The sequence below is a fragment of the Cetorhinus maximus genome, chromosome 26 (genome assembly GCF_964194155.1).
Source record: "Cetorhinus maximus chromosome 26, sCetMax3.hap1.1, whole genome shotgun sequence".
Lineage (NCBI taxonomy): Eukaryota > Metazoa > Chordata > Chondrichthyes > Lamniformes > Cetorhinidae > Cetorhinus > Cetorhinus maximus.
The window spans coordinates 35,364,502-35,381,474 of NC_135904.1; the positions used below are offsets into that span (position 1 = coordinate 35,364,502).

At 45.0% G+C, this 16,973-nt stretch overlaps 1 protein-coding gene across 1 annotated transcript in view; it reads left to right on the forward strand.

The window, feature by feature from the left end:
- The window catches only part of mthfs (5,10-methenyltetrahydrofolate synthetase (5-formyltetrahydrofolate cyclo-ligase)), a 45,631-nt gene extending 30,452 nt beyond the window's left edge, over positions 1-15,179 (forward strand). The window contains exon 3 of the mRNA XM_078530471.1: positions 14,611-15,179. Coding sequence (XP_078386597.1) covers positions 14,611-14,834 — 224 coding nt within the window. The 3' untranslated portion in view covers positions 14,835-15,179. The remainder of the gene's footprint in view (positions 1-14,610) is intronic.
- Positions 15,180-16,973: the final 1,794 nt, after the last annotated feature.

Here is a 16,973-nt window from a genome sequence, read left to right on the forward strand (position 1 = left end):
TACTTTCAGAAAGTGTGAATCTGCACCGTGGGGTGTTTGGGCCGTGCCTGGAAGACATTTATCTGATTCCTCACAGATAACAGCAGCAGCAAAGCACAGGAATTGCTGCACCAGTTTTAAGCGGGTTTTTGCATCACACCAAACTCAGCGTTGTGAACTGCTATCAAACACCAATAAATGATCAAAAATAGACAGACTTACTAACTGTTGGATATTTCAGACTATTTCAGCATTTTGATGGACTTTATCAGTCCTCTGTGCCCAACAATGTGAGGGATGACAGGACAGGGGATTTGCCACCCAAGTCAACATCATACACTCCTGAGTTAGGGCCAGATACAGAATACAGCTGTTTATCAAACACCCTAGGTCAGATGCAGGATGGTTAGATACAGACTAAAGCTCCTTCTGTCTTGCCCCATCAAACATCCCAGGTCAGGGCCAGATATAGAGTAAAGCTGTTTTTCAGACAAATGGATTCGATATATAGCCTGTTGTGTTCTGCACTAGCCCAGAGTAACATCAACAACAACTTGCATTTATATAGCACAGGGTGGTGAGACCATGGAAGTATATGTAACCAGGGACTGGAAGTTTAACATCAAGGCATTAATAGCCAGAGAGCAAATGTAGGTAAACGAATATGCTGGCTATAGATAAAGAGGACTTGGAGTGGGATTAGGATACAGGTGGCAAAGTTTCGCATGAGCTCATATTTACATAGGGTGCAAGTTGGAGACCGGCCAGGAAACTATTGGAATCATCAAGTCTAGGGTAGCAAAAGCGTGGATCAGAGTTCCAGCAGCAGACGAGCTCAGGCAGGGAAAGTTACTGATGTGTAAATAGGCAGGTTTGGTGATGGAGAGCATTATTTGGTCAGATAAAATTTGCAAACCCTCTAGTTCAGACTCATACAGTCACCAAGGAGGGGGCTGGAGTCGATATTCAGGTGTGCAGTTTGTGGTGAGGACCCAAGACAATGGCTTTGGTCTTCTGAATATTTGATTGGAGGAAGTATCTGCTTATCCAGTACTGGATGTCAGACAAGCAGCTTGACAAATCAGAGGCACTGGCGTGGCAGGGGTGATGTCGAGCTGGATGTCCCCAGAGTACATATGAAACCTATACAGGTGCAGTACCAGTTAGATTCAGAGCATAGCTCCCTCAGTGCTGACGCATCAAACACTCCCAAGGTAGTAGAAAATGGGTTAGATATAAAATAAAAGTCCCTTTGAACTGCCCCATTGAACATGCACAGATCTGAAGATTACTTTCCCTGTTTGTATCACACACAGCAGCTGAGTCTGAAGGCAGAATCGTCCCAGATTAGCACTAAGTGCAGTAGCGAGCGGGAAAAAGGACATTTCTCTTGCCGGCCTCAATGGCGGCTTTTCATTTCGTATCGTCCCAATCCCGCCTCATTAATTATGTATTCCCAGGAAACACGCATTACAATGGCTTATTTGCCCGCCACGCCATCACCTCGCAGCTTTATCACACCGGGCGCCATATTTAAAGTGCAGCCATGTGTACACCTCTTAGTTCTTCCAGAAAAGGACTGCTGCAAACAGAACATGGTCCAAAAAGGCAAGAAGACTGCAGCCCCCACCCCCGGTTTAATGACGCTTCCCTCGAGCGCCTTTTGGATGCAGTGGACTCCTGCTGTGTTGGAGGGCAAGAACATCACCAATCCAGCATGGGAGGCGGTGGCAGCAGGGGTCAACGCCAACGCCCTACAAAATAGAGGACAGCCACCCAGTGCCGAAAAAGGATGAATGATCTCCTCCGTTCCGCCAGGGTAAGTCACTCTAAACTCACACACTCACAAAGCCATCACACATCCACAGGGATCTCACTCACTGCCAGTTCAAGGGACGTCACCATTCACTCTCTCACACTCACCTACATTGTCCGCATCCTATCCATGGCACCACTCACCACCCACACATGCCAGGCATACTTATCATCTGGCCTGGCAGGCATCCTGCTTACACTCTCTCCATCTCTATTCATGCAGGACAAGCTGGCACACAACAACAGGGAGAGGTCACAGTCTGGCGGAGGAATGCCTGAAATCAATGTCCTCATGGACTTTGAAAACAGAGCCATTCAGCTGGCCTGTGAAGATCTGGACCCTTCCTGTGCTGATGGTGAGGCTGGCGGTGCTCAACCAAGTGAGGATCCAGCAGTGTGACATCCATCGGACAACCATGCTGTGAGTGATGTGTCCTGTTCTGCAGTCCCCTGCCATGCACTAATTATCTCCCCTTGCTTTCACAGGCACATCTGGGAAACAGCCGACGGAATCCATGACCCAGGGCCTCCAATCAAGCCCTGAAGAAAACTCTGAAGAGGAATCTGAAGGCATCTTTATTGAAGACCCATCACAGCGCTCACCCACACCCTCCAACATCTTAGAGACACACACCTCGGTGGGACCTAGCTTTAGAGTAGCCTTGGGAACACAATCTGATGAGCATATCGCACTGTCTGATGCACAACAGGCCGCGGCAGGGACTTCCCAGGTCTCTGGCACTCGGAGGACTGCTGGAGGCCAGAAACCTGCTGAGCCTGAGTCCGATGACAAGCCTCTGGACTCGGTCATACGTTAGTTGCTGGAGCTGCAAAGGCAAGCTCGGGAACATCAGGAAGAGACGTCCGCTGCACCCCAGATTGCAAGGCACGATGGAGGAGTCCGTCCTCCTTCAGGCTGAGGTGATAGCGCTGGCATGCCAATGCACCAAGGTCAACACTGGCAGGATGCTGGCTGCCATGGAGGCGGTCTAGGACCTTGGCCCTGCACCACTGTGCAGGCTGAACTCTAAGCTGATGTCATAGTTGGTCTCCAATAGTCCTACGTGAAAGGGGTGCGGGCAGTTCGATATCATTCCTGCTACCCCTTCTCCTCAAGGAGTCTGCCAGGGGCCCTCGGGCACTCATAAGGAGGAGGATCAGCAGATGCTCACCCTGAGGCTATCCACCCAAGAGTGCCCAGTGCCCAGCCCATCCAAATCCCCTCTTCCTGTGACCTCAGCAGCTCCAGCTCTACAAACTGAGGAGGGTGCCATTGCCACACAGCAGGACCCCGAAAGCAGGCCGGGGCCCTCCAGGTGTCTGCCTGCCTTAGGACGACCGTAATAGTCATCACAGACAGGGTGTCACAGTCAGCAGGCTACCTCCACCTCCACTGTGGACTTTGCGGGAGCACCAAGACGTAGTGGCAAGGTTAGGAAGGTGAAGAATATGTAACTCTTTCGAGTTATCAACAGATCGCATGTAACTCTTTCGAGTACATTCACAGTTCTTGGTTTCCGGGAGTGGGACATGAACCCACAACCTTCTGACTCAAAGGTGAGGGTGCTATGAACTGAGCCACAGCTGAAGTTGCCCAGCCTGGGAATGGGTATTAATCACTTGTACATAATATCGACTATTGTAAATAAACTTCCAAGAATGCCTCCCTGCTTATGGCTTCTTGTTCTGATGAACAGTGTTCGTGTCGCCTTGGTTCTTGCACAAGATAAAGGACAGTGTCTGAGTCCACGGCCTCTTCCCTGTGCAGCGTGTAACCTTCAGACCAAAGTGATGCTCCGGCTCACACTCAGTGGACACATTACTGATACCTGCACCTCGATGGTGCTGGTCATTGCTGCCGAAATGCCGTGGGCAGGTGCCACAGAGTTCCATCATTCTCTCTGTGTGGCTCTCAGTACCTTAAAGGTAGGGCTGGCCCCCATCTCTTCAGAATCTGTGATCAGTGATGCTGTGCTCCTGAAGGGAACAGGTGCTGAAGGCTGACAAAGGATCAGGTGCATTTAAATTTTTACGGCTGAATCTCCATGATATGACATTGATCACAGAACGCAAGTGAGCTCCCTCAGCCAGACAGGAGTCAGATATTCACAGACACTATGTGAAGATCTGTAGAGTGTCCTCACTGCATGTCATCATCATCCTCCTGCAATCGAGCCACTATTAGGGCCTCCGCTGTGTCTCCATGACAGGAGCATTATCACAGAGGGTATGAGCGCTGCCATCAACCATAGAGGAGTCTAACATTCACAAATGCGATGTGAGGATCTATGGTATCTCGGTTGTCATCATCCTCCACAGGTCTAGCAGCTATGAGGGCCTCCCGAGCACCCCTGCCTCGTCTGACCAGCGCGATAACCTCATCGTAGCCTTCGAGGACCTCCTCACCCTCATCCCCATCAACGTCCTCTTCATCAGAGGAGATATCCAGCTCCTCCATCTCCTCAGCCAGCTACTCTCCCTGTTGCACCGCCAGGTTGTTAAAGGTGCAGTAGGCAATGACGATATGTGACACCCTCTGCGGACTGTATTGCAGGGCTCCACCAGACTGGTCCAGGCACCGGAATCTCATTTTCAGCATCCCAATGGTCTGCTCCACCAAGTTACGAGTTGCAGCATGAACCTCGTTATATCATTGCTCTGCTGCAGTCTGAGGCCACCGCACGGGTGTCATCAGCCAAGTCTTCTGTGGGTAGCCCTTGTCCCCGAGAAGCCAACCCTGCAGCCTCTGTGGACCTTGGAAGACTTCAGGGATCTGAGACCGACTGTGAATGTAGGAGTCGTGGACTCCCTGGGAACTGTGTGCTGACCTGCAGGATGCATTTGTGGTGGTTGCACACCAGCTGAACATTCAGCGAACAGAAGCACTTACGGTTGATATAGTTGACTGCATGTTGCAGTGGAGATCTGAGTGCCATGTAAGTGCAGTCAATGGCACCCTGCACCTGTGGGAAACCTGAGATCTGGGCAATTCCCAGCGCTCTTGCACCCTGTTATTCTTGGTCCCGGGCGAAATGTACAAAATTATGTGCCTTTGTGAAGATGGCATCCATGACCTCACGGATGCATTTGTGCATGGAGACTTGCAATCTCCCACAGAGGTCACCTGGGAGTCCCGAAAGGAGCCACTGGTGTAAAAATTGAGTTCCGTGATCACTTTCTCGGCCACTGGCAGTGGATTCCCTTCATGTCCTCGTGGTGCCAAATCCTGCAGCAGCTGGCAGATGTGACCGATCAATTCTCTACACATGCGCAGTCTTTGGCGACACAGGTTGTCGATCATCTGCAGGAATGAAAGGTGGTGTCTGTAGACCCTGGGTCTAGCTAGGTCCTGAACAGTGACGGCTCACTGTGGCTCTTCAGAGGCATGTGCGGGAGCCCCAGCCGCTCCTTCTTCCTGAGGGTGCTACTCCTCCCTCTCTCTAGCCAGTCAGTTCTGTCTCTCTCTTCTCCTTCGTCTTCGCTCTCTGTACGCCACGAGGCACACAGCTAGGTCACCAGGCTCCACGCTCCTTAAACGCTCATTAACTTGCAGTCTGTGCCCGAGGGGTGAAAAGCTCTGGAGCATTTGGTGACATTTTCATGCCTCTGCGTTACTTGAGTGGGCAGATGAGCTAGAGGCCCGACTCTACGCATGTCACTGTGACTGCGTCTGAACTGTCTCAGCTGTGGATAATGGTCACTTTATGCAAAGTTTCCCTAATGCGCGGCCGCTTCACTCCCCTCAACCCCGCAGATGCTTTTGCACTACCGTCAACCTCAGTGCAGCCCATGCCACCCCCGAACGCACCTCAGTTTCAGTGCAGCCCTTGCCCCCCCCCCAAGTTGCCTCATCCACAGGGCAGCTCTTGCCCCCCCCCAAGTTGCCTCATCCACAGGGCAGCTCTTGCCCCGGCATTGCACTGTCAGCCAACCTGTAAAAAGCAACTTGCCTGTGCCGTCACCTGAATGTGCGGTGCCTCAACCGCAAAGCCCAATAGGCGATCCTCGCGAGGGCTGCGCAATGTTACTGTGCACTCACCTCCGAGTTCCCCTCGAGGCGCAGCTCACCGGGTACAAGCTTTATATATGCTGTTGTGAAACATGTTCGGATGACCCAGCGTGGTTGGGGATGATTCCAGCAGGCTGGGCTTATAATGATATGTTGATGCATTACAATGAGGCTCCTGACGTCCAATAGCAGGAAACGTGGCCCGTGCAGACGGGCAGAATGGACAATTGCAAGCTGGTTTCAAAATGCCGTGAACCTGATTTTTGGCCTTCTCGCCATATTGTCCGCTCGCCACTAATCACACTCAATGCCAGAGGGCACAGAACATTCCACCTGAGATGCACTTGAGCTGTACAGTATCAGACTGGAGGAAAATCATTCCCTTTTGCTTGGAATATACGTTATGTGTACAGGGGCTGCAGGAAATAGAAACACTAAATCTCTCAACACTCTATATATAAAAATCATTTGTGTACAGTTTCTCTGTACAAGATCTTATTTATGCAAGTTTTGCTCTCACACTTTCTTGGCGAATTTCTTTGTTGATTATAAATTCTTATGTTCACATGTATAATGAAAACTGCTTATGAAAGCATGTCATGCTGTACACTCCCCAGCCAAGTGTGATGCTATAACACCTTGGTCTTACAGCTTCTAGCTCCTCAGTCCGGGGTGCAGAGAAACTCTCTGCTCCAAAGAACTTAACTTCTCTGCTTCCCAAATCACCCAAAGTTTTGCTATTTATCGATGCGACTAATAACATTACATCACAGTACTGCATAAGAATGCACTCAGAATGCATAACTTTAAAATGAAAACTGAATTACATCTGTATGCCTTAGCCCTCTAACCCAGTTTACCCGAAGATTAGACTTGATCGAAGGCCTTGGAAGATCTACGAGTGTATTATTAAAAATACTCTCCATCCTCCTTATATCATGATTTTTGGTCATGTTTTTATGTCAACATTTAACTCTATGAATATTTGGAATGAGAATCCTATATCAAAACAGTTTTCACAACAAGTTAATAATTCCTTCCAATCGCGACTAAATCTTTCAAAAGTACTTCATTGGCTGTAAACCTCTTTGGAATATCCTAAGACTATGAAAGATGCTATATAAATGCTGGTCGTTTTTTTCTATTTGCAAGTTTTGGGTATAGGTGATGGTGTGAAGCAAATTTCTGATGTCACATTTCCAACCTCCTTGTATAATGGAAAAATCTTCCGGTCTAACCTGACTGTGGGTAATGATACAGGAAACATTTTAATATAAGTTATTTCCAGAGCTGGGAGGCCTGTAACTACACCAGATAGCCTGCTTCCGTTATTTTTGACAAACTTTAAATAGCAATTTCCGTTAAAAATACGAATAAAGGGTTACTCGAATCATGCCGACAGGAAATAACATTTTTAGCCCTGTGACCACCAGATTTAAATCTTTGTGAATAAAGAGTGGTAAAACAAAATTGCTTGTTAAATCCTAAGAGCTGCTTCTTTGCTGTCTGGCTGAGTGAAGCTGCAAAGTCATTTCTCTCTATTTGTAAGTAACGGAAGAGAGAAATGGCACTGCAGGCCATTCAGTGAGAGAGACTGGCAGCTCTGAAGGGAGAGGAGTGCTTCAATTGGAAGTGTCTGCCAAATCATAATTGATGGCAGTTGTTATGTGATAAGGGAAAAGTCTTTGAAAAAGTGATGAATTGAAGCAGCTATTTACGGTTCAGCAAAAAGTAGGAACGTTTTTTCAAGTGCATGTGTTGAAATAATTCTGAAGAAATAGTTCTTCAGTTGCAGTTAGATATATACAGGACAGAATCATTGTGTGTATCAGTCCGAGGAGGCATGGAGAGACCAGCTTGCCTAGTATGTACACCAGCAAATCAACTCTGCAGGGAAACACCACGAATATCTAACACAACTGCAGCAAACAAACCAGACAATTTGCACAAAACAAGATCCCACAAACTGTAATCCCATATAATGATAATGCCCATATTATTTGTCTTAACATTATTGGTTGAAAGATAAATAAATATTGGTCCAAGGACACTGGGGAGAACTACCCTGATCTTCTCTAATAGTGCCACGTTATCGTTTCTGTCCGCCTCAGGTAGATGGAGCCTCAGCTTTTAATATCTCATCAAAAGATGTCATTTCCAGCAGTGCAACACCCCCTCAGTACTGCACTGGAGTGTCAGCCTAGATTTCATGCTCAAGTCGGTGGAGTGGGGCTTATATCCACAATCTTCTGAGTTGGGTGAGAGTGCCACCACAGAGGCACGGCAGACAACGAGTCAATAGGAAGCTTGTGCAAATCTAAAAGAAGGTGGGGAAAGGTAGTGTTTTGTGCGCACACTTGCAGCATTATTAGGAACAACACCTGTGGCCCCACATCTTGCATTCAACAAGGAATAGTGTCACTGTTACAATGATTGTTGCATGTTGACATTCAGTGTATTCATTCTAATAATCAGTGCCATTGCTCCCTGCCTCTACTGTCTCCTGCTGCTGTCCCACGTCGGACCTCAATTCCTTAAACTGCCTACACAATTCTACAATGCATCTTCTTATCCTATCTTTCAATGGTTCAGTATCTTCACTTCCAGTGATGGTTCTCTCTGCAAGCCGCTTAACTCTGTCTGTCATCATTGTGTTAATCCTGTGGTCTTACTTTTTGTACCTCGCAGGCACATTAATAGAATCAGTAATACATCTATTTAGCCTTTTTCCAGCTTTCCCTTTACCTGTATCCATCTTGTGGTAAATTGTTGTTAAGTATTATTTCTCCTTACATTTCAATTCCTGAACTACAGATTCCACATAGTTTTACCTCTTAAGTTTTTTTTCCCTGACCATGATCATCCTAAGATTCTCTCGAGGCCAGTTTCTCTATTGTCTTGATTGTTTATAATGTTTCCTTGCTCTTTAGGCCGTATTGACTATTCCATGTCAATGAGGATCTCTGTCTCTAGATCCTTGCTATCTCCCTCTGTGCGTTTCCAGTGTCTCAGTTGATGGCCAGATTATCAAATTCACTTCCCTTAAAAAAGTTTGTATATTGTGTCCTCTTCCCCTAACTCTTTCTCCTATTTGCTTCATAACATTTTACACATGCAACAGCTACCATCTTATCTTGTTCAGGTTACCTGGAGAGACTTTAAAATAAATAAAATATAACAGTTTTAAAAACAGAAATTAGGCATTGACATGTTTTGCTTCCTTATCTTCTTCTCAAACAACATTTTATTGTCTCAAAAGTAACCCACTAAGTGGTGTCTGACCTGTTTCTTTTAGAATTATCCCAGATTCATTAACTCAGCCAAAAATTGGATTTCTGCCAAACTTTGTCAAGGTCTTCAGCTTAGCTTCATATTTTGGGAACAGACTTACAAATACAAAAGCTTGCAGCATTTGAATTAGTGCCAATTGTCAAACCTTTTAAAATGAAAATTCCCTTTTGAGAAATTATCAGGAACCAAACCTCAAATTTTAAACTTTGTATGAACTGTAATTTACGCTATCAAAATTAAAACAACCTCTTTCTTATGTGTATTGATTTGTATCCAAGTTATAATTCCCGTATGTTTATCGACACATTCATTATCTTAGATAGCATCCTAGTGATTCAAAAGTAACCTGTTAAATTACACTGCACTTTACATGTCAAGATTGTCCCAAATTCAAATTACAGTGCTGTTGGGATGCAGATTTCCTTTCATATTTAATTTATCTTTTCAAAAGAAACCCCTTTTTATCCATTGGAACCACCTAGACCGTGTGTTTATGCCTTTTGGTTTTCCTAGAATCCCTTGAACTTCAGGTAATTGTTTTCCTCAGAATTTTAGAAAACGAACTCGTATGAGTTAATGCAACTCGTATGTATCAATCCCAATCAGCTTGGAAGCTGGTGATACCAGTCTGCAAGGGGGTGGAACAGAGGTTGGTTCATCTAACCCTGTTTAACGACTTAAAACTCTCATATTCTAAACGAAACTTCAAATAGCAGTGGGGGAAATAAAGGGATCTTGAAGGCTCTATCTATAGGGGCAATCAAACTGATGAAATCAAACTGCCAGCTCCTGCCTGTCAGTGCTTATTAACTCCCGAGGGGTACCCCCCTTTTCCCTCTTTCTCTCTCTCTCTCTCTCTCTTCAGCACAAGCAGCTCTTGTAACTTAGATCAATTCATTTTTTTAAGTTACACAAAATTCAGTAGCAGACCTTTCGGGTCCCAATCATCCTTCCACATTTTCAGGAAAATCTCGTCATCCCTCACGGGACATTATACACCCCCAATTCGTCTGTACCTCCCCCAAGGCTTCCTTAACTGCCTCCTCATTGTCCCCATGCAGGGCTGTTGCCTTCTCCCGATCTGAGACGTCCCCAGGTTTCGCCCAGTCTCCACTTCTAAACTGCAAGGGTAATCTTCCCCAAATATCCCCAGTATGTGGGTATCAAGGGGGTGCATTGCATGGAAATCTTGCATTTCCCGCAGTTTGGTCCAAAAATCTGGGTTGCTATGCCGAGTTTTAAGTCTCAGCAGTTCTTTAAGCAAAACCTGCTTCTCCCCCGGGCTGAATGGTACCTGCTTAACTTTCTGCATAACCCTCTCAACCTCTTCATCCTCCCCCTATTCCTCAGCCCCCTTTCTCCCTTCGGTTTTTAATTCGCCTTTCCTGACTTTACTTTTCCTAACAGTTACTGTCATAGGGGCCATGGGATTCAACGGGCACAGTGGGGCGGTCTCAACTCCCTCATAGGCTTCTCCTTCGGAGCTCTCCTCTTGATCAGTGTCACTACAGGCTGCTGCGGCCACTGTTCTGATCTATTCTGGATCTGACTTTGTTTCTCTCTCTAATCGACTGGAATTTAGTATTAACCCGTCTGCATAACTGTAGGTGCAGTGTGATAGTAACCATGACCCCTTTCTTTTCCATATCCTTTTTCTGCTATATCCACCACTGTTTTTGTTCTCCAGGGGTTCCCGGTGGATTCCACCCCTCCTTCTGCATTTTTAGTGATTAGTTTTGACTGCTGTTCCGCTATGAACCTCGTAATGGAGTCCGCGGCTCCCCAGTCGAGTTCCATAGCGCTATTCTGTTTCCCTGACGACATTCTGTTCTTATTCCCGTCTATCTCTGCGCGGTACGTTCGCGCGGCCCTAACAACTTAGTTTCTTGCGGTATGTGCGGTTTCACTGAGATCTGGCCTACCGCGCGGCTTCAGCTAAGGTTATATCTCAAACCGTAACCCGCCAGCCCGGCTCCGCCCTCATCTCTCTGGTAATGGTCCGGCCCTCCCTGCGCGGCTTTGGCCCCGCTAGCCGCCTGCACGGCTCCGCCTCTTACCCCTGGCGCCTCCTATCTCCTGTCCTGAGTCCTCCTCCTGATTCTTTGACACTTGACCGGGTAGACTTACTGCACTAACTACGGGTGGTAAATAAATATACTCACCCACTTTGCAGAGCCGACCCGAGGATCCCATCCAAGTATCCTGCCGACTACGCCAAATTGTTGTGCTCACTTTGACAAATGGATCAGGAGTTTCAGGTACAGGTCACGATCGTTTATTCGAGCAATTGCAAGGGGAGAACCATCTCAATGTAGCTTGAGATAGCACTCTGCTAAATTACAAGTGTTCAACATATTTATACATTATTGGTCATGTACAAGAACAGTTTCCAGATTTTGATCTTGTCAACATATAGGTTTACATTAAACTGACAAGTCTGGTGACAAGTACATGCATTGTATGTCCCTATTTGGTTCTCACCCAGGCAGAGACCCTCCCTCTTACCTAAACTAGGACCATCTGTTCTTTCCCTATCTGCTGTAAACAGGTCCAATCTTAGTTGTTTTCCAGCCTAAGGCTCCAGTCTAACTCCCAAAACACCCAATGTAGCAATTGCATTCTTCTTCATCCAATATGGCCTTGCTGATACAATCCTGAGAATGTGCAAGGTTTAGATTTCTCTCTGTCCAGTCTGGCCTTTAACTGTTAACTGCTTATGCAGACAGGTTTTGCCTGCTTGGATATTTTAAGTATTGATTCCCTTCAATAAGTTCTTACTGTATCCATATACTGTATCCCTTTATTTCCCCCTAACAATATCATTGATCATCTCTGCTTCCACCACCCTCATAGGTAGGAAGTTCCAGGTTATTATCTCTTGCTGCATACAAAAATGTCCTTCCTCAGGTTGCCCCTGCACCCCTTGCCCAAAATATTAAACATGTGTCCCCTGGTCCTTGTATCATCAGCTAATGGGAACAGCTTTTCTTTGTCTACCTTATCTAAACCTGTCATAATCTTGTACACTCCTATCAAACCTCCCCTCAATCTCCCTTGTTCCAAGGAGAATAACCTATTTGTCCAACTTAACCCCATAATTCTTCATCCCTGGAACCATTCTTGTAAACCTCCTCTCAAGGACCCTCCCATCCTCCCTAAAGTGTGGTGACCAGTTGTTCTGGTTGTTCCCAGTTCATGCCAGTTATTCTGGTTAAAGGCCTGTTAGAAAAATTGCAGCCTTTGCCTGGATTCAACTGATTTTCCCTTCTGGCAATTAAAATCCTATTTATTAGTTTAAATAGTTGAGCTATAAATTAAATACAGTACTTTATGGTTTGTAGTATTTTATCGTACTTTATGCCAATGGCGGGTGGTAAGAGTGGGAACGATTCCTGGTCAGCCATGTGATGGAAAAAAAATAGGAGCCTCTACCATCATTACTAATAGCTCCAGACTATAACATGTATGTAAAAGTGTGTGTTGTCACAGAAACTTGGACCCCTTGGGGGGGCAGGTTGCTCAGTTGGCTGGATAGCGAGTGTGGATCAGATTGGTGCCAACAGCACGGAGGTTCGATCGCTGTTCCGGCTGCAGTGGATTTGGGACCTGTCTTGCCCTATCCGTTGTGGAGATCACAACGCTGTGGGTCAGACCTGCCTTTGGGCAGAGAACTCAAGAAGAAGACTTTATAGTTTCCTGGTTCTAGTTTAAACTACTGCCTTCGTTTTAAAATAAAATCTAAAACTCATCAAACAATCACCCACCTGTTGCCCTCTGATGTCACCTGTTGCTTTTTTGGATTTACACTGATCAGCTCTGTGCCATTGCCTCACTCTATCTCTTTTATTTCCCTGTTGCTAGTGTTGGTTTCTACGATCAGGTCCACATATACCCTTACTCTCTCTCTCTCTCTCTTTCTTTTATGCTTTGCTGCTGCTGCTGAAGTCTTCAATCAGGTCCATAGTCAAGCACAGGAGTGTTACACCATGTATTAGTCAATGTACTGAGAGTGTAGGAAAAGGTATGTTTAAACCATATGGAGAGAGGGCAGAAAGATTTAGCAAGTGACAGAGAATGGGAGATAGTGAAATTTCTGCTTCTAGTTTTGTCCCTGATCAATGCCTTGGGAGCTCAACTTGTATCTTAGAACTGTAAATTACTACTTTATAATTTATAACTTACATGACCTCATTCAAACCTGCAAAGACCTTTTACCCAGAACCTGTATAGTAAGTAAAATTTGTAATTTTTTTAAATGCCTGTGGAATCTGTAATTGTTTTTATGAATGTTTGAAAGACTCTTTTAAGGGTTTGTATTAATAGTAAAGGGAGCAGTTGTACTTTTCTTGGATAATACAAATACTGATCTATGTGACCAGGCAACCCTTGGCCTGGAAGAAGTGCCAACGAGAAGGAAGTTAAGATGTGGATGCCAAGTGGCTAGACACAAAGGAAAGTGGCAGACACAAAGAGAAAGCAGACAGAGGCAGAAAGAGGAACACACCAAATTCTTGTGAAGAAAATAAATAAATCGCTCTCAGGAAGAGGTCAGTTTTTGTGTTTGGCAGAAAAGGAGACAGAAGCTCTTGGATGCAATGTGCCAAAAAAGTCGAAAATTAGAAACCTGTGTAAAAAGCTCAGAGACACTAAAGAACTAAGTGTTTCCCAGAAGTGGCCGAGCCGTGACCCGGGGTGTTATTTGTTGGCCCCTTGAAAAGGAACACTGCAAAACAACATCATTAGGACTGTCGTGACCTAAGGGAGAGAGGGAACATAGAAGTGTGCCTTGCCGATGATAATTGTACCTGTGAAACTCAGAGGCGAAAGCTGTTGTTGGTTAGGACTCCTGACCTACCTTATGTGAATAAAGAACAGCCTATTGTGGAACAGTGCAGCTATGTAATGCCATACATGCTGAAGGGGAATGCTTGTGGTTGTGTAAGATGTATCTTTGTTATATTGACTATTTGAAGTGAAATTTACCTTTTTATTTGAAGTACCATTTGTCTGCTAATTCATGTTTAATTTGTGTTGATTCTGATTTGAGTTGAAGTGAAAGCCACAAGAAGTGGAACCTTGTTGGCAATTTCTTCATTTGGGAGTCGTTTGGTAAATTTGGTTTCCGGTTCTCCCATGGGAATCATACCAAAATCCTATATTACTATCCAAAAGCTCTGTAATATCTTTCTATTATTTTGTCTTAGGAATAAGCTACACAAACATAATGCAAACAGAGATTAGACAACTGCCCAAAAAGCACTTGAAAGAGAAAGCTAGGATATGTTTGGCTATAATCCATTACTACCTTTTTAATCATGTTTTAATTTGAGTTTTGTAAGTTTCCTTTAAGATTTTGTCTTTTTGCAGTATCGCTTTAAGGGTCTGCCTTTTAATTTGTCCCTTGATTTGTTAATTTAGTTTAATTGGTTGCTCAAAAGAATATAATCTGTTACTGCAAAGTCTTTTAAATATTTTTTTTAGCTTAATGAATCTAACATTGTTTCTGTTTCAAACAGGAGGCCTTGATCTGATCCTGATGCCTGGCTTGGGGTTTGACAAACATGGTAACAGACTGGGCAGAGGAAAGGGTTACTATGACACTTACCTGGAGCGTTGCTTGCAGCACTCAAGGGGCAGACCCTACACCATTGCCCTGGCCTTCAAGGAGCAGATCTGTGACCAGGTCCCAGTGACTGAAACTGACAAGCAAATCGATGAGGTATTGTATGAGGTCCCATAGGTAGGTTCACCTGAAGCACAGAGGAGCGGAGCTGACATTTGTTCTAATCAAGGACAGCATTTACCCTAAAAAAGTGAAGAAAATAACGTACCAACTCCTGTTGAAGAGGAAAATAGTTTATTTTTAACTGGAAGGAATCTAATTTTTCTGATAATTGTCTGCTGTGACAAATATTAATGACAAGTAAAACAGATGAACAGATGTTGCACCTTAGATTGCTTCAGAAAACAATCAAAAACAGGTATTGATTTATATATTTTATGCAATTACAGTATTGTAACCCATCTTTAATCCATTACATAATTTAATAAAAAGACCACTTGTGTGGGTACCTGTCACACAGCGCAGGAACTTGTGTAATTTCTTTTGGCTCTGGGGAAATCACATTCTTGAACAGTGACCTTGGCAATAAACATCTCAGTAACCCGAACAATTACCTCCGTCATACTCAGGTACACCCTTGTCACCTTCCTCCTCGATGCCTACAACCCCATCCACCACCACCTCCTTTTAGAAAGTGACTCATTGGTAAAGTGTGACCAAAACTGAGCTGGGTCTATTGGAACTAAAACTGAGTTGAGATTAATGGTACTAAAACTGAGCAGTGGTTAGTGTATAGTGGAAATAACAGAAAATTAACCGAACTGGCGCTAATAGGACCATGACTGAGTTGGGCATAATAGGAACTAAAACTGAACTGGGACTAGTTTTTCACATCTTAGATACTTCTAGAAAAACCTTCATACTCTTCAAAAATGACAAATTCAGTGGAATTATTGGTGCTACTCTGGGGCACATGGAGGCAGCCCTGTGGTACATATCATTTAAGGAACTCTGGGACCCAGAATAATGAGTTGTTATGGGAGTTTTTAAACATCTCCTACAATCCTTGGGACAACAGAAACAACGGAGGCCTGAGAACACAGTGAGGCCAGCAGAAGCCTGAGAGTGCAGCGAGGATATAAGGAGCGGCGGAGATCCGAGAGCACATGGGATATATGGTGCACCAGAGACCCGAGAGCACAGCAGGGATAAAAGAGAGAGAGCAAGGAATAATCGACAAGTAACCAATGGGACAGCAGGTAGGTGAATGGTCGTTAAATATTGTAGTTCTTGTTGCTAAGTAAGATGTGGGTTAAACTGAAGAGCTGACAAACTATAGCTTGCTATTACTTTTGAAAACTAATAACTTAAACTAGATAAATTGATGAATTCATTTCATTTGTTCAATCAATTATTTTAATTTTAAATCATTAAATAATTGCACGGAGGAAGGAACAACAGAACCCAAGGGATAAAAGCAAAATACTGCAGATGCTGGAAATATAGAACAAAAACAAAAATACCTGGAAAAGCTCAGCAGGTCTGACAGCATCTGCGGAGAGGGATACAGTTGACGTTTCGAGTCCGTATGACTCTTCATCAGAGCTAGAAAACATAGAAATGAGATGAAATATAAGCTGGTAGAGGGGGCTGGGGCAGGAGGAGCTCGACAGGGGGCCAGTGATAGTCATCAATACGTTTAACTGTATCCCTCTCCGCAGATGCTGTCAGACCTGCTGAGTTTTTCCAGGTATTTTTGTTTTGGTTCTCGATTTCCAGAACCCAAGGGAACCAAGTTCTGTGTTATGGGTAAGTATTGAAGTAAGGATTTGAGATAAGGAACTCGGATAATTAACAGCGGTTTGAAATCTTTTAAGACCAGAATTCTTATCTTGGCATGCAGCGCGCACCCGACACGTCCGAGTGTGAAACAAAACGCGTTGACGCCGACCGAGCATGCTGACATCGACGCGCACTCTCACGATATTTCGGTAGGCGGATGTGCGATGAAGACGGAGGTGCGCCCGCCATTAATCAAGTGGCCAGTTAAGGCCCTTGAGACACCAATTGTCTCGGACTTGACGTAGCTCATGCGATTTTCAGGCCGTCGCACGGGCTAAACGGGCAGGCCACAATTTCAAAAGCCTCATCCACAGGTGGGATAAGAAGGGTCAGGGGGCATGTAAATGCGAGTAGTTTGTAGTTTAGGATATAACTTGCTGCTGGTTGCTTGTGTGAACAGGACATCTTCATTTCGCTTCAGAGCTGCATTGACAGAAATAAGAGGCAACAGTTCAGGACTCTGCTGTTTTCCAG